Source organism: Pongo abelii, chromosome 23, assembly GCF_028885655.2.
Source record: "Pongo abelii isolate AG06213 chromosome 23, NHGRI_mPonAbe1-v2.0_pri, whole genome shotgun sequence".
NCBI classification, from domain to species: domain Eukaryota; kingdom Metazoa; phylum Chordata; class Mammalia; order Primates; family Hominidae; genus Pongo; species Pongo abelii.
The window spans coordinates 44,082,696-44,110,205 of NC_085929.1; the positions used below are offsets into that span (position 1 = coordinate 44,082,696).

At 55.0% G+C, this 27,510-nt stretch overlaps 2 protein-coding genes across 4 annotated transcripts; one reads left to right on the forward strand and one right to left on the reverse strand.

Annotated features, from left to right (window-relative positions):
* Positions 1–7,599: 7,599 nt before the first annotated feature.
* On the forward strand, positions 7,600–16,559 carry CDC42EP1 (CDC42 effector protein 1). 3 transcript variants are annotated; one of them, XM_002831097.6, is made up of 3 exons: positions 7,600–7,758; positions 13,230–13,970; positions 15,263–16,559. In XM_002831097.6, the coding sequence occupies exons 2-3, from the start codon at positions 13,508–13,510 to the stop codon at positions 15,973–15,975; spliced, it is 1,176 nt and encodes a 391-aa protein (XP_002831143.4). In that variant the 5' UTR covers positions 7,600–7,758; positions 13,230–13,507; the 3' UTR covers positions 15,976–16,559. The 3 variants fall into 3 exon arrangements, with proteins under 3 accessions (XP_002831143.4, XP_009232610.4, XP_054399369.2); XM_009234335.4 differs by having other exon boundaries at positions 7,619–7,758; positions 13,230–13,913; XM_054543394.2 differs by lacking the exon at positions 7,600–7,758 and adding an exon at positions 12,442–12,832.
* An 846-nt stretch (positions 16,560–17,405) lies between these two features.
* LGALS2 (galectin 2) lies at positions 17,406–27,010 on the reverse strand. Its single transcript, XM_024240098.3, has 4 exons — positions 27,005–27,010; positions 18,979–19,061; positions 17,719–17,878; positions 17,406–17,555 (listed from the first exon to the last, which is right to left on the reverse strand). The coding sequence occupies exons 1-4, from the start codon at positions 27,008–27,010 to the stop codon at positions 17,406–17,408; spliced, it is 399 nt and encodes a 132-aa protein (XP_024095866.2).
* Positions 27,011–27,510: the final 500 nt, after the last annotated feature.

Below are 27,510 nucleotides of genomic sequence, written 5' to 3' on the forward strand. Positions count from 1 at the left end.
CTGGGATTAACTCCCATCCTGACCCTACTGCTCCCAAGAATCCTTTCGCACCCAGACATCACCTCGAGGAGCAGCTGGGTGACACAGATAGGGACGAAGAGCAGCTGGGTGACACAGATAGGGATGCATCTGCCATCACCCGGCACCCAGGCTACTCCCTAGCCTCAGGCCAGGCCCTGACTCCCGCACGTCTAAGTTATCACTGCAGCTGACACACCTTGGCTGCATATACCCGAGTCAGACACACACACTTAGTGTTTCCAGCCTGGCTCTCACGGTTTGCACACAGCCTCATACATCTATAGAGCCTCGCTCATCCTACCTCCTCCAGGCAGTCTTCCTGGAAGCCCTGCCAAGTCGGTGCTGAGCCTCACCTGTCTGTGAGCCTGTTTCACCCTGTTAGGCTGAGAGATGGCACACACTCAACAGATGCTCACCCACACTGAAGCCAGCCATGGAGTGTGTGGCAGCCCAGGACTCCACTGCACACTCCCATGCAACCCCGACAAGTCTATTCTCTCTGGGCCTCAGTGGCCTCAGAAGCCTTATTTTTTATTTTTATTTTTTTCAGTCACCCATGCTGGAGTGCAGTGGCACATCTCAGCTCACTGCAACCTCCGCCTGCCAGGTTCAAGCGATTCCTATGCCTCAGCCTCCCCAGTAGCTGAGATTACTGGCATGCGCCACCACACCCAGCTAATTTTTGTATGTTTAGTAGAGACTGGGTTTTGCCACATTGGCCAGGCTGGTCTCGAACTCCTGACGTCAAGCAATCTGCTGGCCTCAGTCTCCCAAAGTGCTGGGATTACAGGTGTGAGCCACTGCGCCTAGCCCCTAGGAGCCTTCTGAGAACCCTGAAACCGCCCCCTCTCCCGCCACCAAGTGTTAACTCGTGGGGATCTGGAGTCAGAGGAAGGAACTAGAGAGCCGAAGAGTCCTTCCAGGAGGGTCTCCATCTCCTGGCTCTTTCAGAATACATTCCTGTCATCAAGGGCCGCAAGGGAAAAAAGAAGCAAAACAAAAAACAGCATTAGGCAGGGTTGCCCCCAGCCTCTGCTAATGAGGAAGCCCCATCAAGGATCCTGAGTCACCCCCGGGTCTGTGATCCCCGAGGGCCACCATCACTGGGTGAGGCAGTGGCCCAGCCTAGCACCCGACACTACCCTCCCTGTGTGCGGCATTCAGTGCCTCTGCCCGCGTCCTCCACAGTAGACCCAGCTCAACTTCTGGCCTTCCAGAACCAGATCATGAACTCAGGTGTACCCATTCCCACTTCCACCTCTCTGCTGAAGCCTGTTCTCTCCCCAACTTCACCTACAGACAATCTTACCCCAAGACAGAATGCCCAACTCAAGTGCCACCTTCTCCAGGAAGCCTCCCTGGCCCTCTCAGTCGGTCTTCTGCCTCCCTGGTCCCTTCAACCGCTGCTTTGACCTTTCATCACTACCAGTCTCCTGGCCTCTGTCTTCCCCAGCAGACTCTAAGTGTCTTGAAAGTATGGCCCACGTTCCTTACCGCTGCCCCCTCACAAGGTGCCCAGCCCAGGGCCTGCTGCAGCAACTACCCATTTACCATGTGTTCACTGAAACTGCCTACTGGGAAAGGGAAAAAGATAAAGTCATAATAGGCCGGGCGCGGTGGCTCACGCCTGTAATCCCAACACTTTGGGAGGCTGAGACGGGTGGATCGCTTGAGCCCAGGAGTTTGAGACCAGCCTGGCCAACATGGCGAAACCCCGTCTCTACTAAAAACACAAAAATTAGCCAGGCGTGGTGGTGGGCATCTGTAATCCCAGCTACTTGGGAGGCTGAGGCACAAGAATCGCTTGAACCTGGGAGGCAGAGGTTGCAGTGAGCCGAGATCACCACCACTGCATTCCAGCCTGGGTGACAGAGCAAGACTCCATCTCAAAAAAAAAAAAAAAAATGGTCGGGCGCAGTGGCTCACACCTATGAGCCCAAATCCCAGCATTTTGGGAGCCAAGGCGGGCGGATCACCTGAGGTCAGGAATTCAAGACTAGCCTGGCCAACATAGCGAAAACTCGTCTCTACTAAAAATACAAAAATTAGCTGGGCGTGGTTGCGGACTCCTATAATCCCAGCTTCTCGGGAGGCTGAGGCAGGAGAATCGCTTGAACCCAGGAGGCACAGGTTGCAGTGAGCCGAGATGGTGCCATTTCACTCCAGCCTGGGTGACAGAGCAAGACTCGATCTCAAAAAAAAAAAAAAAAGAAAAGAATAGAAAAAAGAAAAGAAAAGTCATAATAACAGCTACCCTTCCTTGACCGTAACTACAGGTCAGGCAATGAACTTTATGGCTTATTACAGATAATGGAGCTGAGACCAATGCTGGGGACTGACTTATCCAAGGTCACTCTGCTAGTGAGAGACAAAGTCCTGATTTGCACTCAGGGTTGTCTGACTTGGGAATGCACACTGGGTCGCAGAGGGGAGAGCATGGGGTCAGCCTCCTTGGCCCATTGCCAGTCTCCCCTAGGTGTGAGGTCACCTCTAGAGAACTAGGTCACAGCACAAACCTCTTGAAGAGTCCAAAGCTGCCCCCTTCCCCTGCAGTGCCCAGGTGTGCCTGAGCCCCTGCAGGGGTCTAGCCAGTGAGTATCCCTGGATTGGTCCCAGGAGGAGAGTACCTGCTCTCGTTTGGCTCAGTCAAGGAACGAGGAACAAGGATTCCTATGCTGGTCCTGATCATTCATTTCCCAGTGTGCCAGGAGCACAGAGCATGCATGGACATCACTCTCTCATCGGCGATCTCACCGAGAAATAGATACCAACATGGAGGATGGACCAGATGCAGTGGGGAGGCTCATTTTGAAGGAGTTCTTCCAGAAGAAGGTGACATTTCAAAGCAGTCTTCAGCTGGGCGCAGTGGTTCATGCCTGTAATCCCAGCACTTTGGGAGGCCAAGGCAGGTGGATCACCTGAGGTCAGGAGTTAGAGACCAGCCTGGCCAACATGGCAAAACCCCATCTCTACTAAAAATACAAAAAAAAAAAAAAAAAAAATTAGCTGGGCATGGTGGCGGATGCCTGTAATCCCAGCTACTCAGGAGGCTGAGGCAAGAGAATTGCCTGAACCTGGGAGGCGGAGGTTGCAGTGAGCCGAGATCACACCATTGCACTCCAACCTGGGCGACAGAGCAAGACTCTGTCTCAAAAAAAAAAAAAAAAAAAAAAAGCAGTCTTCAAGGGTATTTTGCCTCCAGGTAACCCGCTGATGAGGTGAGCGAAGTGCATGTGTGTGAGAGAGATGGGGACGTGCTCAGACACCCATATTGGTCAGCAGGGACCAGGTGTGAGTCAGTGTAAGGGCATTACAGGATGGAAGTGGAAGGAGTAGATGGACAGGTGGGTGAGTAGATGGCCACGGGTGTGAGCAGTGGATCAAGCGATGCTGGATAGAGTGGGTGGGTGGGTGTACAGATGGGTAAATGGATGATGGGATGGAAGGATGCATGGGTGTGTAGGCGGCTGGATGGGTGCATAAGTGGATGGATGGATGAATGGGGGATAGGCAACGGGTCAATGGCAGGGTGGGTAAGTAAGTGGTTGAGTGATTGGATGTGTGTGAGTAGCAGATCAAGACGTGGACAGGAAGTAGGTGGGTAAATGGGTGCATGGAGGGGAGGGCAGATGGACAGACAGGGGAGTGGGCAGTGGGTAGATGGATGAATTAGCAATCGCATCGATGGATGGATGGACCAGTGGACACTCAAGAGCTGGAGAACGGGAAAGACCAATCAGTGGGTCAATGAGCAGATGTATTAACTGACCAAAAGCCCAGCCAGACTTTGGAGTACAAAGGGGACATGCACCCTAGGGAGGGGCTGATAGTTGTGGCCTCAGTTCGAGGCTCCCATCCCAAACCTCCCTGGAACCTGGAAGCAGCCACTGGCATTCCTGGGTCCCCAAGGAGGAAATACTTCTCCCCAGCTGTACCCTGCCCCCTCCTCCCTGGCTCCATAGACTGCTCGCTGCCCAGGACCTGCCTCCTTCCCTTAGGCCCCTTGCCTTGGCCAACCCAATCTGCTGGGCTGAGTGGAGGGGGCAGCTGAGCTCTGGGGCTACAGCCTGAGGAGCCTGGTTCCTTCAAGACAGGGAGGTAGGGGATCCTGAGCTCTGGGCAGTTGGTTCACCTAGCAGCTCCCCGTCCCCAGCTGGGAGGCATTTGTTCTGCATTCTGCACGGTGATTACAGCCCTGCCAAGGTTAACCCCTGCACTCCTGGGCACAGCCTCTCAAAGGGAAGGAAGGGGACCGCAGGAAATTGGGGGAGGAGAAAAGCATGATAAAGGGAGACTGCCCAACCCTGGACCCTTCTTGGGGATATTGAAACTTCTCCCTTTCTCCTGTTTTCCAGAGGGAAAAACTGAGTCAGATCCTTAAATCAGGAGTGGAGCCAGGAACAAGGGCACAGCCTACATGGAGATAGGTTTCTATCTGGAGGCAGGCTGCAAAGGAGGGAGAGGGCTCCTCTCTGCCTCAGCTTACCCAGATGTAAAAGGGGACAAGAATTCCTGATTCATAGGTTGCCTGTCAATGAGCTGGAGAAGACAAAGCGTGTGGCATATATAGTAAGGAGGTTCTCAACCTATTGTTCTTTCCTGCTTGCCCTCCCTGCCCACGGGTGAAGAAGATGGAGCAAGCATGGGGCAGGTTGTAACCACTTCCATCAGGACTGCTTGCTCAGTCATCTGCCTGGGGCTCACAACACCCCAACTAGTAAATACCCACACTACTATTATACCCATTTCAGAGATGAGAAACTTGAGGCTCGATGGGCCAAGTGCTTTGCCCACGGTCAGCCACTGGGCCAGGATTTGAGCTCAGGGCCTTTGACATTGCACCAAACTGCCTCCTTTACCAGCCACTCTAGGGATCCTCTGACTAGAGTGACGTGTAATTGATTGTCTAACCAGGTCACCTTTGAGAATGAAAGGAAGTGCTATTAATAACTACACTGGAACAGTATGTGTAATCTGGGCTGTCCTAGGCAAATTGGAAAGTATGGCCATCCTGCCAAAGTAGGGGGCTTTATGCAAATCACTTCACTTATCTGCAAAAGGGACACCATGGCAGGACTTTCCCTATGGGGCTCTCACAAGAATTAAATGTCATAATGCATGTTAATGAGCTACAGGACCTGGTATGCATCAGGTGCTCAATAAGTGCTGGTTACTACTGATGCTATTAATAGTAATAACCACAGTAGCACTAGTTCTTTGCTTCCATCACTGTCCTTCTAGTCCATTCTTCACTCACAGTCAGACTTCTATTTTTTTGTTTGTTTGTTTGTTTTTTTGAGATGGGGTCTCGCTCTGTCACCCAGGCTGGAGTGCAGTAGCACGATCTCAGCTCACTGTAACCTCCGTCTCCCAGGTTCAAGCAATTCTCCTGCCTCAGCCTCCTGAATAGCTGGGATTACAGGCGCCCACCACTATGCCTGGCTAATTTTTGGCATTTTTAGTAGAGACAGGGTTTCACCATGTTGGCCAGGCTGGTCACGAACTCCTGACCTCAAGTGATCTGCTCGCCTCGGCCTCCCAAAGTGCTGGGATTACAGGTGTGAGCCACCGCGCCCGGCACTTTCTTATTTTTATTTTTTGAGATGGAGTCTCGCTCTGTTGACCAGGCTGGAGTGCTGGGGTGCAATCTCGGCTCACTGCAACCTCCGCCTCCCGGGTTCAAGCAATTCTCCCTGCCTCAGCCTCCCGAGTAGCTGGGATTACAGGCGCCCACCACCACGCCTAGCTAATTTTTGTATTTTTAGTTGAGACGGAGTTTTACCATATTGGTCAGGCTGGTCTCAAACTCCCAGCCTCAAGTAATCTGCCCACCTCGGCCTCCCAAAGTGCTGGGATTACAGGCGTGAGCAACCGCGCCAGGTGACAGTCAGTCTTCTAAATGTATACCTGCCGGTGCTGCCTGCTGGCTCACTGTCCTGATGCTGTTCCAATTCTCCATGGGACAAAATACTCCTGGGCCGGCCCCCAGGGAAAGAGTTCCTACTGCTGTGCCACTTGAGCAAATGCTAGAATGCTTTGTGCCTCTGTTTCCTCATTTGTCCAGCTGCAGAAATAGCTTCTTCCCTTGGCGGCCAGCATGTGGATTCAGGGAGCCAGTGGAAGAGGCCTAGCCCCTGGGTGAACAGTAAAGACCTTGTCTCCTCCACCTGCGGGTAAATACAGCTCCTCATCCGCGGCCACAACAGTGCTCAGCCAGTCTCCTCCAGCCGGGTTTGCCTCCGCTGCGGGGTCCTCCACTCCCAGCCTTTGCTGTGCTGTCCCCTGCCAGCTGTGCACTGTGCATTTCCACTGCCATTCCCTCTGCCTACACGTCCTTTAAGACTTAACTCACAACCGCGCAGTGGTTCACACCCATAATCCCAGCACTTGGGGAGGCCGAGGCAGGCGGATCACCTGAGGTAAAGAGTTCAAGACCAGCCAGGCCAACATGGTGAAACCCCCTCTCTACTAAAAAATACAAAAATTAGCCGGTCGTGGGTGGGTGTCTGTAATCCCAGCTAGTCCAGAGGCTGAGGAGGGAGAATTGCTTGAACCCGGGAGGTGGAAGCTGCAGTGAGCCAAGATCATGCCATGGCACTCAAGCGTGAGCAACAGAGCGAGACTCCGTCTCAAAAAAAAAGAGAGAGAAAGAGACTTAACTCAGGTATCATCTCCTCTAGGAAGCTTTCCTGAGCCCCCGGGCCCTGCAGGAAGTGTTAGGGACCTCTCTGTGCCCTGACAGCCCGAGGACTCTATAGTCAGATGGGAGTAGTTAGTCAGAGGAGGGCACGACAACGGGAGGTAGGGGCCGGAGATCTATCTCCCCTCCTTGAGGATGGCACAGGGTCCCGGGTATGGCTGATTCCCTGCCCCCCATGGAGGTGGGGGGGGAGTCTGTAAAGTCTCTGAGATGCGACCTCATTTACCTGCCGAGCAAGCCTCCTAGGTGCTCTTGGAGCAGGGAACACTTCACACATCTGATGCTGCTATTATCTATCCCACTTTCAGATCAGGAAACTGAGGCAGAGAAAGGTTAAGTAGTGACTGAGGCAGGACAGGAGCCCAGGCTGTCCGGCCCCAGGCTCCCGGCCTTGACGGCCACTCTACCCCACTCTACCAGTCGCCCCAGTGTGGCTGTCTTCCTCCTGGGCACCGCGGGGCCTGTACGGGATGGAAGGGAATGAGAACGGGGAGGACAGGAGTGGGCATGTCATGCTTGTAAACATCAAGGTTTAAAGGCACAGGCATTCAAGGCCTCAGATCGAGCTTCCCGGTTCCCAAACTCCTGCAGGGCGCGGCTGGAGGGCGCAGGAGGGAGGAGAGTTCATCAGGCCTGGACGCCCCAAGGCCACGAGGGGAACCGGTGGAGGAGGGGTTGGCGGCCGGGGACCGGAGTCGCCTCCCCGGGGCAGCCCGCACGTTCCCCGGCTTGCCCTGTCCGGGGTGGCGAGCAGAGGCCTGGCCTGGCCCCCCAGCCGCGTCCCCGCCAGCTCTCGGCGGCGGCGAGGACGGTGTCGGGGAGGGGGCCGAGCCCCGCCAGCGGGCGGGAGGAGAGGGGCGGGAGGCGGGAGCGCCCACACCCCGCCCCCGCCCCCGGATCCAGCCCGCGGAGCCCGCGGCCAGGGCGGCGCAGACCGGCCCAGCCACTCTCCCGGGCTGCCAGCGGGACGCGCGGCCGCCGCCGCTGCAGACGACGAGTCCGCCCTTGTCCCGCGCCCCCGGGGCTCGCGGAGCCAGGTAACAGCCGGGAAGCACGGGTACTCGGGGCGGAGGCCGTGGTGGCCGGCGGGTCCCGGCGCCCGCGGGGGCTCTGCACCCTCCTAGGCTCCCGGGGCCGGGACGGGGACGGAACCCGCCCCGGAGAGGCGCCCCCGGGTGCCCACGGGAAGGCCGGGCGCGGCCGCGGAGCCGCGCGAGGCAACTCCGAGCTTTCGGGCTTCGTGTCCGGTTCCAGGCTGGCGGAGGGGGCAGAGGATCCGACGGGGCTGAGCGGCCAAACTGCGCGAGGAGGGGGCAAGCCGAGGGGCAGAGCCGGGGCTGTCTCCGCGCCTTCCTGCGCGGGGGAAGGAAGGGCCGGGGCTGGGAGCGGGCGACGCGGCGGAATGTCTCCCTTCCGCGGAGGCCCACGCGGAGAGCGGGAAGTGGGGGGTGGGGGGCCCGGGGAGATGGACAGGCACCCTGCCCCCTCCCCGACCGCCGCATTCCAGGCTGGAGCCGCGGATGAGGTCATCCCGTCCGGTTCCCCTCCGGCCAAGACAGCCGGCCGTCCCCTTCCCCCACGGAGCGACCCTCCGCGTCCTGAGCCCCGTCCCCCCAGGGAATGTTGGATGGCCGAAGTCTTTCCCGGACTTCCAATCCCGGCCGCCCTCCAGATTGTTCTGCCTTTGCCCCAGCCGTGCCAGACCCGCAACATTCGAAGCCCTTTTCCTAGACCGGGAAACTGAGGCTTAGAGAGTAGAGGGGACTGGCCGGGAGGCCGCAGCGGCACTAAACGTGGCGCGGGGAGCCGAGGCGCGGCCCGCAGCCGCTCCGCCTCGCTCGGTCCAGGGCTGGTTCGGCTCTAACTCGGGGCGGTGGGCACGAAGCGCGTCTCCTTTCCACTTTGCCCGTCGCTCCCTAATGGCCCACGGTGCCCCCCTTGGAATACGGAGGACCGGGTCCCCTAGCGCGACTGCGAACAACTAGCTACCCCGTTCTGGCCTCAGTTTCCCCGTCTCTCCACCTTGAAGCGTCTGGACTTTGAGGAGCAGGAGAAGCCAGCCGCCCGGGTTAACCCCTTATCCCAGGGACCAGAGCAGGTTTGGGGGAGCTGCCGTAACCATGACAGGGACCCGCTGTCAGCGGTAGGGGGGGGCGTCACCCAGCTGGATGCCCGCAGGAAGCGGGCTGTGTGCACCTGAGCAGTGGCCTCCAGGATGAGACGTGGGCCCCTGGCCAGCACTGCGGCCTGCGGGTGACCCCCAGGTGAATACCAGGGTGCAGCCGCCCCCGCTCTCCTTCAGAGCCGCCCTTGGCCTCCCCGCGACCACATGTGCCTCCACAGCGGCCCCTGTTGGCCCGATCCCGGCTCCAAAACTTGTTCTTGCGTCATTCCCACCATTGAGTGAGCTCAGGCCATGTGCCCAGGCCCTGACTATCCTCTATAGGGTAAATACAAGGACTCCAGGGACACTGAGGCTGTGTGGTGACCTCCTTGCCCGGGTTACAGGCAGTGAATCTGCAGAGCTGGGTCTCCTGTCTTCCCAGGCCTGCACCTGCACCCCACACCGGGCTCAGCACTGGGCATCCAAGCCCTCCAAATCCTCTTCCCCATTCCCCATCGTCTTCACCCCCACCCTGGGGCATTTACCAGCAATGTTGGTCTGTGACTGAGGGTAAATGTCTCCTTTCTGAGCTTCGTTTTTTCCATCTGTGAAAGGGGTGTTCTGAACACTAACAGGCGGTGTTCCTGGGCCGGTGAGGGGAGGTGAGCCTGGCACCAGGACACTTGGAGCCCTGCTTACTCCCGTGCCAGGTGAGGCACACCTGATGGCCAGCAGTGCCCTGTGGTTGGCAGCAAGTGCCACGTGGCTGCCACCAGGGGTCCCTGGAATGAGAGATGTTAGTGTAAAGGTGTCAGATTTGAACCCATGGCTGCCCTGCTCCAGTATCTGAGGGTTTCATTACATTTTCTACCCTTGCAACTCCCCTGGGAGGGGAACTGCCTGGTGTGCTGTTCCTGTTTTCCACATGGGAAGACCGGGTCCCAATACCCTGCCCTCAGCTCCACAGCACTGCAGAATCTCTCCACCGCAGTAGGCAGGGTGGTGTGGGGGGTGGGTACTATTGGAGGGTGCCCAGAAACATTTGAAAGATGGGATCATCGCAAGATTGGGGAGGAAGCTGGTCCCCCAAATCAAAAGTGACCATGGGGGTTCAGGGGGGAGGACCCCCTTTTGCTGGGAGATGAGGTGCTGCCTCAAGAAGTCAGAGAGGCCAGGTGTGGTGGTTCACACCTGTAATCCCAGCACTTTGGGAGGCTGAGGCAGCAAGATGGCTTGAGTTCAGGAATTTGAGACCAACCTGGGCAATGGAGTGAGACCCTGTCCTTACAAAAAGTGGAAAAACTTAGCTGAGCATGGTGGTATGTGCCTGTAGTCCCAGCTCCTCAGGAGGCTGAGGTGGGAGGATCGCTTGAGTCTGGGAGTTCGAGGCTGCAGTTAGCTGTGATGGAGCCACAGCACTCAGCCTGGATGACAGAGTGAGACCCTGCCTCAAAAAAAAATAAAATAAAAGTCAGGGAGCTGGGGTGGGAGCAAGTGGGTAAGGCCACATGGCAGACCCTTCTACAGGACATTTTCCAGAGGAACACCCTCCCCACTCCCATTCCTTCCCCCAGAGATGCATCCTTAATCCCTGCTGAGCAGGGAAACTTGGCCCTGCCATGAACCTGTCACTTAACCTTGGACAGGTCTCCCTTCCCTCCGAACCTCAGTGCTGCCTGTCAAATAGGCCACGCTGCAGCTTTGCAGGGTTGTTGGAGAATCAGATGACATCATGTAATGGTTGGCCAACTGTGGATCGCTTCAGAACTTCAGCAAACATTCTACAAGGACTTCTCGGTGCCGGGGGTGCCAGGGAGGTAAAAAGATGATTCAGAAGTTCCCCCCCTCACAAGGGGGAGGAGTTAGGATTGGGGGAGGATCAGATGGTAGGAAGGGAAGAGAATGTAGTCAGAAAACAAAGCAAGCTTTGTCCTATTGGCTTCTTTGTTCTTATCTTGTTATTTATCCTATTTTGAATTTCAAATAACATTAGAAGGGCAGTATTGAGATTTTTATGCTTGGAGGTGGCAGCAATGGTTTTAAAAAAGGAAGAAGGCTGAGCCGCAGACGTAGGTGTTCTTGTTAAGGATCATTATTGACTTTTATCAGCTGAGATCCCAGGTCTGTGTAGGTAAGTGACTTGCCCAAGGTCGCATTGTGAGGACACAGAGCCCAGCCTGCCCTCCCACTCTCAGAAGGGGCCAGGGTGATGTTTTGGCATGCAGGTTATCATGGAGATCTGTGATTCAGCTGGCATTGATTTGGCATTTGCTAAGTGCAGAGCCCAAGCTGGGTGCCCGAGGGAGAAAGGCAGGAAAATCCAGGCAGCCACCCCACCCTCCAAGTGCATTGCCAATCTCGGGAGGCGAGACTGGGCTCCACAAGCCAGTCAAGGGCTTATGTGAGTCAGAGGCTCTGAGTTCAAGTCTCAGCTAGCTCTGTGGATCTGACCTCGAGCCAGCTTTGCCATTATGGGCCACGGGAAAAGCAAAGGATCACAGGTGCACTCTAGCCTGGACTTTGTATGATACTAGAAGGAAAGGGGTCAGAAGGAAAGGGGTCAGAACAAGAGATGCTTAGAGAGGCTGGAGCAGGGGAGGATGTGTGTGTGTATATGGTGGGGGTGGGGAATCAGGAAGGAGAGATGGGCAAGAAATAGCTTTTGGCACCAGCTGAGCTTTTTCCAAAGCTTGCTCCCTGACAACAAGGCTCCTACATCAATTTGACAAACTGTGATAAAGTCTTTTCCTGCGGGCCTTCTCAGAGCCTTGAATATGCTCATGCATGGAGGAAGCAGCTGGAAAAAGCCACTTTTGACCACAGGATCCTTATTCCAGGAAGCTCCTTGAAGGTGGATGGTTCAGAGGAACCTCTGCTCTGGCTGTTTACCCAGCTTCACAAAGCCTTGGTGAGGTGTCTGCTCCCTCCCGGCTTCGCTGTGTGGCAGAGACTCTAATGCACAGAGAAGGGAGGTGACTTACTCAGTTACTCAGCAGGAGGCAGTGTAGCCTGGGGCTCCAGGGCTCTGGGATGTGGGGCCTGTTTCACCATTTCTTACTATGTAGCCTCAGGCAAGTTACTTCACTTGGTGCCTCAGTTTCCCCTCTCTAACTAATATCGTGCTGCCCTCAGGAGTAATGTTTTTGTTGTTGTTGTTGTTGTTTGTGAGACGGAGTCTCGCTCTGTCGCACAGGCTGGAGTGCAGTGGCGCAATCTCGGCTCACTGCAACCTCTGCCTCCCGGGTTCAAGCAATTCTCCTGCCTCAGCCTCCTGAGTAGCTGGGATTACAGGCGCCTGCCACTACGCCCAGCAAATTTTTGGGTGTATTTCTAGTAGAGACGGGGTTTCACCATGTTGGCCAGGCTGGTCTCTAACTCCTGACCTCGTGATTCGCCCGCCTCGGCCTCCCAAAGTGCTGGGAATATAGGCATGAGCCACCGCACCCAGCCCGTCAGGAGTATTGTGTGGGTTTAAACGATGAGGCAGGTGAGGTCTTCGCACTTAGTAAGTGCTTCATACGTGGGCCCTGCAGAATAAGCACTTTCTTTCTTTTTTTTTTTTTTTTGAGACAGGGTCTCGCTCTGTCGCCCAGGCTGGAGTGCGGTGACACAGTCATGGCTCATTGCAGCCTCGACCTCCTGGGCTCAAAGGATCCTCCCTTGTTAGCCTCCTGAGTAGCTAGGACCACAGGCATACACTACCACACCCAACTAATTTTTTTTAATTGTTTTTTATAAACCAGGTCTCATTATGTCGCTGAGACTTAGAATGAGTGCTTCTGTTTTTTCCTGATACATGGCTTAAGTGTATAGCTCGATGAATTCTTTGTCCCGTGTTCAGTCAGTACCTGCTCCGAGGCTGCTATCATTCTGATTGCTAATAGCATCAATTGGTTTTGCCTGTTACTGAACTTCCTTTTTTTTTTTTTGAGACGGAATGTTGCTCTTGTTGCCGAGGCTGGAGTGCCGTGATGTGATCTTGGCTCACCTCAACCTCTGCCTCCCAGGTTCAAGCCATTCTCCTGCCGCAGCTTCCTGGGTAGCTGGGATTACAGGCGCGCACCACCACGTCCAGCTAAGTTTTGTATTTTTAGTAGAGACGGGGTTTCTCTATGTTGGCCAGGCTGGTCTCAAACTCCTGACCTCAGGTGAGCCACCCACTTCAGCCTCCCAAAGTGCTGGGATTACCAGCGTGAGCCACCGCGCCCAACTGTGTTCTTGAACTTTCCATACACAGACTCACTTGGGTCCCTGTATGCCTAGCTTCTGCCCCGCATCAGTTGGGGGCCTCCATCCGTGTGGTTGGGTGTGATCACCTATCCTCTTCAGCTGCTAATGTTTGGACCCCGCATTTCCTCCTCTGTCCCGGGCCTGTCGTCACCACCCGTTCTGTCTTCCTTCCAGGTCTCCACCCCTGGGCAGGAGAGGAGCCGACCACCTCGGGGGTGCTTTCTCTGCACTTGAACATCTATAGCTGCTTCTGAGGGGCTGGGAGCTGGGCCCCGGGGAGAGACGAGCCATGGACCCCCCACAGCCTCAGCATTCGGGGACCTCACCTTAGGAGAGTGCCATTTACAGCTTCCGCCAGGGCAAAGGAGCTGAGCAGCCATCCCAAGCCCAGCCCACCTCCCTCCCCCGGCCCCTGGTGGGCATGGACTAGCAGCTGTGAGCAGCCAGAGCTGATGCCCGGCCCCCAGGGGGGTGGAGGCGCCCCCACCATGAGCCTGGGCAAGCTCTCGCCTGTGGGCTGGGTGTCCAGTTCACATGGAAAGAGGCGGCTGACTGCAGACATGATCAGCCCCCCACTCGGGGACTTCCGCCACACCATGCATGTGGGCCGCGGCGGGGACGTCTTCGGGGACACCTCCTTCCTCAGCAACCACGGTGGCAGCTCCAGGGGCACCCATCGCTCACCCCGCAGCTTCCTGGCCAAGAAGCTGCAGCTGGTGCGGAGGGTGGGGGCGCCCCCCCGGAGGATGGCGTCTCCCCCTGCACCCTCCCCGGCTCCACCGGCCATCTCCCCCATCATCAAGAACGCCATCTCCCTGCCCCAGCTCAACCAGGCCGCCTACGACAGCCTCGTGGTTGGTAAGCTCAGCTTCGACAGCAGCCCCACCAGCTCCACGGACGGCCACTCCAGCTACGGTGAGGGCCTGGGTCATCTTGGCCCACTTTTCAGAGGCTGAGGCTGAGGCCCAGAGGGGTTCAGTGGCTCCTCCAAGCTCCAAGTGAGCTCCAAGTGACCACAGAGGTCAGGCCCAAACCCCACATCATAGATGGGGAGGGGGTGCAGTGGTGGGAACAAGCTGACTCCCCAAAACACCTGAGGTTGAGAGTGAGGAGGTGGAGTTTGAGTTCTAGCTGCCCCTCACTTGCTGTGTGACCTGGGCAAGCACATCCCCCTCTCTGGGCCTTAGCTGAACCAGTCACCCACCCATTCTTGCCCCCTTCAACCAAAGCCTTCCCCTCATGTTGGAATGATATCATGGAGAGGTGAAGGGCCTGGGCTCTGGATTCCAATCCGGTTCTGCCTGATTTTCAGGAAGTCAGTTGACCTCTATAAGTTCAAGTCCTCGCCTGGATAATGAGTCTCTGGGGGTCATTGGTAAGATTCAGTGCCAGGAGAGGCGCAGGGGGGCTGGTACATAGTAGTGCTCAGGACATTGGAGCTGTTGTTATCTGAACTTGGTTTCCTGTAACTCGACAAATTTGGAAAACCACTCACAGGGACCACAAGCCAGGGGCCTTCCTGCCCAGCCAGAAGTGCCACCTTGGCCGTTCGGGCAGAGCTCACCTGAGAACCATGGGCCCCTGCTGCCACCTGGTGGCCACTCCCTGCCTTGCGGGAGTGGCTCTAACGCCCCTGCCCCAGGCGGCTGCTCAGAACCGCACTGAGGACTGGTCCACAGAAACCGATTCTGTCTCAGGTCTGTAGTCCTGGAAGCAGGGGCTGGACATGTCGTCCTTCATTTCTATACAGTCAGACCCTGATTGCTGGTCCCATCCTGTGTCCACAAACCAGCTCACGTGCTATGGGTTCACCTGCAGCCATCGGCCAGTGTCATGGCAGGGAGCCGGTGGCCATGGCTGAGGTCACAATTGGGACTCAGAGGAGATTTGAGCTCCAGACTTGATTCCACCTCGTCAGGCTTCTATGGCCTTGGGCTAGCCCCTTCGCCCCATCCCACACTGAGCCTCACTTTCCCCATCTGCATAATGGAAATGAGGATAATGATGATTTTCAGCTTTCGGGGTGGACAGGAAAATCACACAGGTGACCATGGAGCGTATTCTATTGGAAAGATGGGAGAAACCGAGGCCAGAGAGGGGAGGGACTAGCCAGAAGCCACACAGCAAGCCAGGACTGGTCCTGTCTCCCCTCCTGAATTCCTGGTGAGGGACCCCAGCTCTGAGCCCACTGCCCATTTCTCTTCTAGGCCTGGACTCTGGGTTCTGCACCATCTCCCGCCTGCCCCGCTCGGAAAAGCCGCATGACCGAGACCGGGATAGTTCCTTCCCCTCTGAGCCCGGGCTTCGCCGCTCTGACTCTCTCTTGTCCTTCCGCCTGGACCTCGACCTTGGGCCCTCGCTCCTCAGCGAGCTGCTAGGGGTCATGAGCCTCCCAGAAGCCCCTGCAGCTGAGACTCCAGCCCCCGCTGCAAACCCCCCAGCACCTACTGCAAACCCCACGGGTCCTGCCGCAAACCCCCCAGCCCCTACTGCAAACCCCCCAGCGCCTGCTGCAAACCCCTCAGCGCCTGCCGCAACCCCCACGGGTCCTGCTGCAAATCCCCCAGCCCCTGCCGCAAGCTCCACACCCCATGGACACTGTCCCAATGGGGTAACAGCTGGGTTGGGCCCAGTGGCTGAGGTGAAGGCCAGCCCAGTGGGAGGGGGTCCCCGAGGACCTGCTGGCCCTGCCCTCGGCAGGTACTGGGGAGCAGGCTGGGATGGCGGCCACCACTACCCAGAGATGGATGCGCGGCAGGAGCGGGTGGAGGTGCTGCCCCAAGCCCAGGCCTCCTTGGAGAGCCTGGACGAAGAGTGGAGGGCGCCCCAGGCAGGCAGCAGGACCCCGGTGCCCAGCACAGTGCAAGCAAACACCTTTGAATTTGCGGATGCTGAGGAGGATGATGAGGTCAAGGTGTGAGGGGCTGGGGCACGGTTCCGGGACCCACCTAGGTGCAGAGCCGGCCCCTCACCTAACAGCTGGTTCCTACCAGACCAGAGAGGGGAGAAGTCGAGTTGCCCCTAAACCCCTCCCCACCTCTGCAGGACAGACATGGGAGGGAGGACAGGGAAGGCCAGGCTTGCTCTGGGACTTTTATGCTCCCAGAGGCCCTGCCAAACTGACCACCTCCCCCCACTGCCACTCTGGACCTAATAGCTCTTCCTTAGGCCCCACTCCATGCCACCCCCACCAGCTGGAGGACCCAGCCTCACAGTGTGTCCTTTGTGCCAGACCAAGCTGCCCGTGGGGGGTGGGGGATAGGGAGTGTACCACACAGGGCCATTGTCTCACCTCCCAAAGGGACCGCCTGCCCCCAGCTCATCCCAGAGCATCCCCGCTGCAACCCTGACAGCCCCCTCCCAGGCCGCTTTCCCAACATCCCCGCCCCAGCCTCCCTCTTACCCCAGAAAGGTCAGGTATGACCTCCCGGGGAGGAATCCCACCTGCCTGTATACCCCAGACTTGCCTCTGGGGCCTGATTAAATAAGGCTGTTTTGATAAAAGGTGTCCTGCAAGATGCTTGGGGACCTGGGACAACAGCATCAGCTCTGCCTGCTTCAGTCCCCTCCCCTCCAGGGAGTTTAGAAAGCCAAGGACCCCCCATCAAGGCCCCCAGCAGGGAAGGGAAGTGGACACGCCAAGGGGAGGGTAATAAGTAACCAGGCTGGAATGCTCCTGAGATAAGAGGCCCAGGTGGGAGCCCTTATCTGCAGTTCCGGGAACAGCCCCTGGCCCAGGTGCCTGGGACTGGTGTCTGCCCCATAATCCCACAGGGCAGCGGGGCATTTGCTCTGGCGATAGTGGGGGCAGATAGACAGGAGCAAGTGCGTAGAACTGTTGGGAACATGTCTCAGCCTCCCAACGTGGCAGCCGGGTGTCCTCATATCTCAGTTTCCTCCTCAGTATCACGAAAATGCCAGGAGCATTAAAATGCATGGAAAGAGAAATGCCCTCCTTAGGCATCGGAAGACCGGTTAAATTTAGCCACAAACAGCAAACGTCAGGTGGTGAGCTCCCTGTCACTAGAGGTATGCAACCAGAGGATGTGTGGCAGGAGGCAGGATCACTACAGGACCTCAGGATCCCTGAGAGCAGGACATTCTGGATCATGGGGTGCCTTCATTCAGAGGTCCTCAGACCAGGGGTATCCCATGTTTTTGTAAACTTGAGGGACCCAAGAGAGAAAGGAGTCACGAGCCACTGTTCTTGCCACAGGAAGACTCGATAAAAACGGATTATTTTGTTTGCTTTTAGCCTTGGGGCAGGAATAGGGGAACACACCCAAGGTCTGTTGATCCTGGTGTGACTCGGAAGAAGACCCAGGACAGAGAATCTCAGCTGGAAGTCTTTTATTCTTTTAACTTGAAAGAGGACATGTTGAACCCGCCCCTTATGCTCAGGTAGCTCAGGTGGCTGTGGCCCAGCCTGTTGGGAAAAGTCAGCTCGTGCCCATCTGGCAGCTTCACCTTGAATTTGTCACTCTCAAAGGTCACTGTGAACTGTGGGGAGAGAGGGTGTCAAGGAGGCAGGAGGCCCTGGAAATGGGCCAGGGCAGTGCCTGATGGCTCAAACAAGGCCAGCACCTGTGTCCAGGCCAGGCTCCCTTCCATCTGGGCCCTCCCCTTGATATCACCCCAGTGCCCTTTCCCCCTTTGACCTCACCTTGACCTCTGACCCTGGGTTGAAGCACAGGTGATCTTCCCGTTGTTCTTGCCCCCAGTTGCTGCCGTCCAGTGAGTTGCAGACAATGACGGATTCGCTGAAGCGAGGGTTGAAATGCAGGTTCAGCTTGTCTGTGCCCTGGCCCAGATTAATTACAAAGCTGCAGGAGAAGGGGTAGCAGGTGAGGTTCACGGCTCAGGCCTGGAGAAAGCAGCTTGGGTTGGAGGACCTTGGTTGACCACAAGCTGGAAGAATCAAAGCTTGTGTTCGTTGAGATCTGTGCCTTAAACAAGGGAGGTAACAACCCGCTCAGACTTAGCACTCTGGTAGCACATTCCTTTTGGAGCAGGGATCACGCTGTTGAGAGAAGGGTAACTGATAGTGACAGCTTCAGGAATTGGGGTCGGCTCTCCTGGGAGAGAGAAATGCTATCTCTTAGATATCTGAAGACCTATTAAATTTAGCCATAAACAGCCAACCTAAGGTGATGAGCTCCCCGTCATTGCAGGTATGCAACTGGGGTTGTATGACTTCTTGGCAGCATCACTACAGGAGCCTGGGCTATACCTGCAGGGTTCCTGAAAGTGGGGCATTCTGGGTCATGGGGTGTCTTCATTCGGCAGTCTCAGACCAAGGGTATCACACATTTTGACAAACTGGAGGGTGCCAAGTAGGAGAAAGAAGTCACTTTTCCCTTAGCTCCTATGACATGCCTCCTCCCTAACCAAAAGTAGATAAAGCACAGTTCCAAGATGCGCTGACATGTTCTGCAGGCGAGAGAGCCCTTCGCTGGACTGTGACTCATGGAGGCGGTGAGGCCGCTGGTTCTAACCAAGAGGATGCCGGTGAGACCACTCAGCCTCCCCTGGTGGCTGCCCCGGTTTAATGCTCATGAAAGGCCAGCCTGTGGCCATTCCTCTGGGTAAAGAGGGTGGTGTCTCTGGGGATTTGAGCGTTCCCTAGAGGCACCTGCCCCGCAGGGGGCCAGGCAGAGTTCCAGGGGCTTCTCCACCTGCCCCTTCAATGGCTTTTGGGGCAAAAGAACAGCATATGGCATCAGCTCTGAAATTCTGCAGGTCCCCAAACCTAGCCTCAGACATGAAGTGGGGGCTAGCAGGGGTGTGGGGAGAAGGGTGTGAAAAAGGGCCCGTTGGCCTGACGCCCCTCTTGCCTGACCACTTCACAGGGCTGCCCTGCCCGCCCCACCTGCCCTGCCTATTCTGAGCCTGCAGACTCCCCCAACCCTGAAACCTTGCTCACCCATCAGTGCCATCGGCGATCCTGCCTGTGATCTTCAGGGTTGACCCCGGCTTCATGTCCACGTTCTTAACCTCAAGTTCCCCCTGGGCCAACAGAGAAACATTCCACTCGAGTCCCCACAGAAAATCAATCCCACACTTGCCCGGCACCTTCATCCACCTCATCCCAACCCAGCTGCAGGTCTCATAATCCCCCTGCCCATGTGAGGACGCAGGAGACCACCAAGCTGGAAAGTGGCACAGCCAAATCAAGGCCTCCCAGAGCTTCCCCACCCCCTGCCCTGTTTTGCTCTTATCCACCCCAACCCAAGGAGGCACAGGGCCCAGGTGGGGGAGGCTCAGTTTGCCCATCTATGAAAGGGGCAGAGTGCTTCCTGCCCAGTTCCACGAAGTGTTCAAGTGATGAAATCACGCTGCCCTCAGCAGAACCCCAGAAACAAAAATATGATATGGAAAATGACTGTATCAGAGGCACAAGGTCTTGGCCCATCCAAAACTAAATCTGACCAGGCGCAGTGGCTCACGCCTGTAATCCCAGCATTTTGGGAGGCTGAGGCGGGCTGATCACCTGAGGTCAGGAGTTTGTAACCAGCCTGGGCAACATGGTGAAACCTCATCTCTACTAAAAATTTAAAAATTGGCCAGGTGTGGTGGCTCACGCCTATAATCTCAGCACTTTGGGAGCCCGAGGCGGGCGGATCACGAGGTCAGGAGATCGAGACCATCCTGGATAACATGGTGAAACCCCGTGTCTACTAAAAATACAAAAAATTAGCCAGGTGTGGTGGCGGGCGCCTGTACTCCCAGCTACTCGGGAGGCTGAGGCAGGAGAATGGTGTGAACCCGGGATGCGGAGCTTGCAGTGAGCTGAGATCGCGTCACTGCCCTCCAGTCTGGGCGACAGAGCGAAACTCTGTCTCAAAAAAAAATAATAATAATAAATAAAATATAAAAATTATCTGGGCATGGTGGCGGGCGCCTGTAATCCCAGCTACTGGGGAGACTGAGGCAGGAGAATCGCTTGAACTCTGGAAGTAGAGGTTGCCATGAGCTGAGATCGTACTATTGCACTCCAGCCTGGGCGACAAGAGTGACATTTCATCTCAAAGAAAAACAAAAAAAAACGCCGGGCACGGTGGCTCACACCTGTAATCCCAGCACTTTGGGAGGCTGAGGTGGGCAGATCACCTGAGGTCAGGAGTTCAACACCAGCCTGCCTAACATTTAACCCCATTTCTACTAAAAATGCAAAAATTAGCCAGGTAGGGTGGCACGCATCTATAGTCGCAGCTACTTGGGAGGCTGAGGCAGGAGAATGGCTTGAGCCTGGGAGGCAGAGGTTACAGTGAGCCAAGATCACACCACTGCACTCCAGCCTAGGCGACAGAGCAAGACTCCGTCTCAAAAAAAAAAAAAAAACTAAGAATCTATAAAACTCCGCAAGTCCCACGTCTGAACATGTCCATCAAAGTCTCTCTCCAAGCCTCACTCTCCTCATCTGTAATTTAATTTATTCATTTAAAAAACCGTTGATAGCCTGGGTGTGGAAGTGTGTACCTGTATTCCAGCGACTCGGGAGGCTGAGACAGGAGGGTCACTTGAGCCCAGGAGTTGGAGACCAGCCTGGGCAACATAGTGAGACTCCCATTTCTAATTTTTGTTGTTGTTGTTGCTGAATGCCAGCTGTATGACAGACCCTGTCACACCAGGGAGACACCACCAACCTTCAAGCTTGTTTTGAGAGGATTCAAGAACATGTTTGTGAAATCCCCCACGCACAGGGCCTCACGTAGACCAACAGCAAATCACAGGAACGCCGTCATTTATTGTTTTACTTTCCTTTTCCTTTTTTGTTTTTTTTGTGGTTTTTTTGAGCAGAGTCTTGCTTTGTCGCCCAGGTTGGAGTGCAATGGTGTGATCTTGACTCACTGCAACCTCCACCTCTCGGGTTCAAGCGATTCTCCTGCCTCAGCCTCCTGAGTAGCTGGGACTACAGGCATGTACCACCATGCCTAATTTTTGTATTTTTAGTAGAGACAAGGTTTCACCATGTTGGTGAGGCTGGTCTCAAACTCCTGGCCTCAATTGATCTGCCCACCTCAGCTCCCCAAAGTGCTGGGATTACAGGTGTGAACCAAGCCCAGCCTTAATTTTCTTTTGTAAATTTTTTCTTTTTTTTCTGGACAGTGGTCTGCCCGAATGACCATCATTTTGATTACTTGTTGTTATGATTCATCTGCTCCTTATTTTCCACAGGAAAGCAGCACCTGAATTTCTGTACAGCAGGAGCCTCCTCTAGCCTCACGATGGTTACTAGGGAAGATTTCTAAGCTGGGTTTTCAAAGCTCATTACCCAAGGCTCGTTACCCAAGGCGGTGGCTCACGCCTATAATCCCAGCACTTTGGGAGGCTGAGTCGGGAGGATCACCTGAGGTCAGGAGTTTGAGACTGGCCCGGCCAACCTGGAGAAACCCTATCTCTATTAAAAATACAAAAATTAGCTGGGTGTAGTCCCAGCTACTTGGGAGGCTGTGGCAGGAGAATCGCTCAAACCCGGGAGCCGAGATTGTGCCACTGCACTCCGGCCTGGGTGACAGAGCAAGACTCTGTCAAAAAAAGAATAGCTCATTACTCAAGACCAGTTTTCGCATCTATGACCAGAGGGTGAGGTTTGGTCTGACCAGGACACAACAGGCACCAAAGATTTAGAACAACTTATGGGAGGACACTTTTACATTGTAGGAGTTCTGCTCACTGACTTTTTTCTTTTTTTTTCCAGAAAGAGCGTAATCTGAGATGCCCTGAATGAGCTCATTGGACTGGGGCACTTTGCCAGAAGTCAAGGGCAGTGGCCACGGGAGGACCCTCAGTGCCCTCTTGCTGGCAGCCGCCTCCTCTCTGCAGAGGAGGAAGTGACCCGCTGGTTGGTCACATGTAGGGGTAGGTTGTAAGGTATTGCCCAACTCTCCCACAGGCAGTAAGTTCTTTTTTTTTTTTTTTTTTTTTTAGATGTTGAGATGGAGTCTCACTCTGTCACCCGTGCTTGTGTGCAGTGGTACGATCTCGGCTCACTGCAACCTCCACTTCCTGGGTTCAAGCAATTATCCTGCCTCAGCTTCCCGAGTCACTGAGATTACAGGCTCCCACCACCACACCTAGCTAATTTTGTTTGTATTTTTAGTAGAGGCAGGATTTCACCACTTTGGCCAGGTTGGTCTCGAACTCCTGACCTCAAGTGATCCTCCCCTCTGGGCCTCCCAAAGTTCTAGGATTACAGGCGTGAGACACTGCACCTGGCATTTTTTTATTTTCTTTCTTTTTTTTTGAGACAGGGTCTCACTCCGCCACTCAAGCTAGAGTGCAGTAGCACGATTATAACTCACTGCAGCCTCACAGCCTCCTGAGCTCAAACGATCCTCCTCCCTCAGCCTCCTAAGTAGCTAGGACTACAGATGTGTGCCACCATGCCCAGCTAATTTTTAAAATTTTTGTAGAGATAGGGTTTTGCTATGTTACCCAGGCTACTCTGGAACTCCTGACCCTCAAGTGATCCTCCCGCCTCAGCCAGTAATACTTTTTTTTTTTTTTTGAAAGATCTTGCTCTGTCACCCAGGCTAGAGTGCAGTGATGTGATCATAGCTCACTACAGCCTTGACCTCTTGGGCTCAAGCAATCCTCCCACCTCAGCCCCCCAGGTAGCCTGGACCACAGGCATCCCACCTGGCTCAGCTGATTTTTTTTTTTTTGAGATGGGATCTCACTATGTTGTCCAGGCCAGCCTCGACCTCCTGGGCTCAAAGGATCCTCCCACCTCGGCCTCCCAAAGTGTTGGGATTACAGGTGTGAGCCACTGTGCCCGGCCTGGCAGTACATTTTATAAGAGACGCCTGGAGGAGGCAGCAATGCTTAACCCAGGACAGCGGGCCATGACGGCGGCATGTCAGACACGAGGCTGCTCAGACTAGGGCTTCTCAGCCTTGGCCCTCTGGACGTTTGGGGCAGGCACTTCTTTGTTGGGGTCTGTCTCTTGTGTTGTAGGATGTTGAGCAGTATTCCTGGCCTCTACCCACTGGATGCCAGTGACACCCCCGCCGAGCAGTGACAACCAAAAATGTCTCCAGACCGTCCGTTGTCTCCTGGGGGCAAAACCTCCCTGCTTTAGAGAAAGTGGGGTTTGGAGGCTGGACACCTAACTCCCCACATCTTCGCTTAACATTATGGGGTGGGGTCCAGATTTTGGAGCCAGACAGATGGGATTAAAATCAGTCTCTCGCTGGCCGGGCGAGGTGGCTCACACCTGTAACCCCAGGACTTTGGGAGGCTGAGGCGGGCAGATCATGAGGTTAGGAGATCGAGACCATCCTGGCTAACATGGTGAAACCCCATCTCTACTAAAAATACAAAAAAATTAGCCAGGTGTGGTGGTGGGCGCCTGTAGTCCCAGCTACTCGGGAGGCTGAGACAGGAGAATGGCGTGAACCCGGGAGGCGGAGCTTACAGTGAGCCAAGATCACACTACTGCACTCCAGCCTGGGTGACAGAGTGAGATTCTGTCTCAAAAAAAAAAAATCAGTCTCTCACTGACAAAGACCATTACCTCTGGGAGATGAGGTTATCCAGTGAGGACAGCCCAAAAGGGGCTCAAACAAGAAGCAGAACACAGGTGTGCCTGCCACACAGCAGGCACTCACAGATGTGTGCCCTGCGCACACACACGTCTAACACCAAGAATCAGGAGATGGCTCCTTGCCTCCTGCCAGCAGCCTGTGCCCACACCCTGAGCCCTGGAACAGTCAGGCCAGGATAGGGGAGCTGGAACTGCACTAAGAGAAGCACCCCCACTCCCCTTGCAGCTCCTGGGGGCTGTCTGGCTGAAACAGCAAAGCTCAAACCCCAAGGATAGAGGTGGGGCTGCTGCAGGGCAGAGGCACTCGGAAGTCCAGGGTTAGGAGTGCACTTGGACAAATAGGGATGCTGAGAGCTGTGGGAAGGTTCAGGCCCGGGAGCCTTGTCCCCACCCAACAGAGTCAAAGGCGCAGAGAGAAACAGGCAGAACTGGGTGGGGGTGTGGTCGTCCCTAGAGCTGGGGGGGTGGGGAGTTGGGGGCCCAGACTCTAGTGCCGACTCTGCCCCTAATTGGCAGAGGGGCCTGGGGCCAGCTTAGCCCCTTTCTGGGCCTTGGTTCCGTTATCTGTCATATAAGGAATTTGGATGATGTGGCCTCTGGAGATGGAGAGAGAGGAAAGAAAAGGCAGAGGTGAGATGACCAGGAAAGAGAAGGTAGGAAGAGTCTGTGGGCCACAGCAGTCCTCCCCGAGAGGCAGAGGGTGATGAGGGCATAGACCCTTCCACGCAGGACCCCTGGCACATTCACGTCCTGCATCCCCCCTGCACTTGAATAGCGTCTCCCGAAAATTCATGTCCACCTGGAACCTGTCAATGTGACCTTTTTTTTTTTTTTTGAGATGAAGTCTCACTCTGTCACCTAGACTGGAGTACAGTGGCGCGATCTCGGCTCACTGCAACCTCTGCCTCCCGGGTTCAACCGATTCTCCTGCCTCAGCCTCCCAAGTAGCTGGGATTACGGGTGCCCGCCACAACATCTGTCTAATTTTTTCTTCTTCTTTTTTTTTTTTTTTTTGTATTTTTAGTACAGACAGGGTTTCACCATGTTGGCCAGGCTGGTCTTGAACTCCTGATCTCAGGTGATCCGCCTGCCTCGGCCTCCCAAAGTGCTGGGATTACAGGTGTGAGCCATGCGCCCAGCCTCAATGTGACCTATTTAAAAATAGTTCCTTTGCAGATGTAATCGAGTTAAGAGGTCATACTGGTTTAGCGTTGGTCCTAAATCCAATACGACCAGTGTTCTCATAAGAGGAGAGAAATATAGACACAGAGACGGAGACACACAGAGGAGTCCATGTGAAGTCGGAGGCAGAGATTAGAGTGATGCAAGCCAACGAGTGTGAGGAGCCACGAGAAGCTGGAAGAGGTGAGAAGGAACCCTCCCCTAGCGCCTTCAGCAGGAGCGTAGCCCTGTAGCACCTTGGTTTCAGGTTTCTAGTCGCCAAAACCAAGACAGAACAAACGTCTATTGTGTGAAGCCACCCACAATTTGGTGGTAATTTGTTATTGCAGCCCTAGGCAGTGAATACACCATCTAATCCTCAGAAGACGCAGCCTGTGATCCCATTCCACAGATGTAAGGAAGACTGGGGCTCAGAGACGGTCAATGACTTGGCCAAGGCCACACAGTAAAGCTGTGGCAGAGTCAGGTGTAGAATCAAAGAATCAGAGACCTCAGTGGGAATCTACTCAACCCCTTGTGATTTGCAGCTTGTGGCCTTGGGCAATTTGCGCTCCAAGACTTGGGTTTTGTGTGTGTGTGTGTGTATATGAGACAAGGTCTCACTCTGTTGCCCAGGCTGGAGTACAGTAGTGCAATTATGGCTCACTGTAGCCTCGACCTCCTGGGCTCAAGTGATCCTCCCACCTCAGCCTCCCAAGTAGTTGGGACTACAGGAGTGTGCCGCTACCCCCACTAATTTTTTAAGGCAAGGAGTAGTGGTATGCACCTGTAGCAGAAAAGGTCTCACTATATTGCCCAAGCTGAGATTTTTTTTTTATCTCTATAAAGATCAATGGAGGCCAGACATAGTGGCCCACACCTGTAATCTCAGCACTTCGAGAGGCCAAGGCAAGAGGATCCCTTGAACCCAGGAGTTTGATATCAGCCTGAGCAACATAGTGAGACCTCATCTCTACAAAAAATAAGAAATAAGCTGGGTGGGGTGGCTCACGCCTGTAATCCCAGCACTTTGGGAGGCCGAGGTGGGCGGATCACCTGAGGTCAGGAGTTCGAGACCAGCCTAGCCAACATGGTGAAACCATGTTTCTACTTAAAAAATCCAAAAATTAGGCCAGGCGCAGTGGCTCACACCTGTAATCCCAGCACTTTGGGAGGCCAAGGCCGGTGGATCACCTAAGGTCGGGAGTTCAAGACCAGCCTGACCAACATGGAGAAACCCCATCTCTACTAAAAATACAAAATTAATCAGGTGTGGTGGCGCATGCCTGTAATCCCTGCTACTCGGGAGACTGAGGCAGGAGAATCGCTTGAACCTGGGAGGTGGAGGTTGTGGTGAGCCAAGATTGCACCATTGCACTCCAGCCTGGGCAACAGAAACTCCGTCTCAAAAAAAAAAAAATTAGCCAGGTGTAGTGGCACATACCTGTAATCTCAGCTACTTGGGAGGCTGAGGCCAGAGAATTGCTTGAACCCAGGCAGCAGAGGTTGCAGTGAGCTGAGATCGGGCCACTGCACTCCAGCCTGGGCAACAGAGCGAGACTCCATCTCAAAAAAAAAAAAAAGAAAGAAAGAAAGAAAAGAAACAAACAAAATTAGCCATTGTGGTGGTGAGTTCCTGGGGTCCCAGCTACTCAAGAGGCTGAGGTGGGAGGATCATTTGAGCCAAAGAGGTCAAGTCCGTAGTGAGTTATGATTGCCACCACTGCACTCCACCTGGTGACAGAGCAAGACACTGTATTTTTGTTGTTGTTGTTGTTGTTGTTGTTTTGAGATGGAGTTTCACTCTTGTCGTCCAGGCTGGAGTGCAGTGGCACAATCTCGGCTCACCATAACCTCTGCCTCCCAGGTTCAAGTGATTCTCCTGCCTCAGCCTCCCCGGTAGCTGGGATTGTAGGCATGCGCCACTAGGCCTAGCTAATTTTGTATTTTTTTAGTAGAGACAGGGTTTCTCCATGTTGGTCAGGCTGGTCTCAAACTCCCAACCTCAGATAATCCACCCACCTCGGCCTCCCAAAGTGCTGGGATTACAAGCAGGAGCCACTGCGCGTGGCCCAAGATGCTGTTTTTTAAAAAAAGACCTCTGTCCAACTTCTTTGCTGCACAGATGGGGAAACTGAGGCCCAGAGAGGGAGAGCAGTGGTTTTCTCTAAAAGCCCCCACCCAGGCAAACACAAAGATGAACAGAGTGGGGCAGGCAGCAGGGGGCTGATGTCCTCACCGTCATGGTGACAGCTCCTGGCAGCAGCTCCCAGCAGCTCCTGGAGGCCTGTGCTCAGGGTCTCAACTCGTAGTCAAGCTTATATCCTAGAATATTACACATTAACTCCCTCAAGGTCCTAAGTGAGGACTTTGCCTCTTCTACCTGGTGTCTCCCCGCCTGCATCTCCCAGTACCCAGCCCAAATAGGCAGAAGACTCCTCAGCCAGCTCCACCCCACCCATCCCGGAGCATCCTCCTGGCCTCCCTCCAGCCCAGCCTCCCCCTCCTCAGTGCTCCCAGAGCCCGAGAGGGGAGGCAGCCCCAGCTCTGCCCCCACACAAACTGCAATACAGCCGCTTGACAGCTCTCCCAGCCTCCCTCACTGAGCCCAGCTTCCTTGCCTGTAAAAAGAGAGATTTGCTTTGCAAAAAAAAAAAAAAAAGTCTAGGCTTCTAATTTTCTTTTCTTTTTTTTGTTTTTTGAGACGGAGTCTCGCTCTGTCACCCAGGCTGGAGTGCAGTGGCA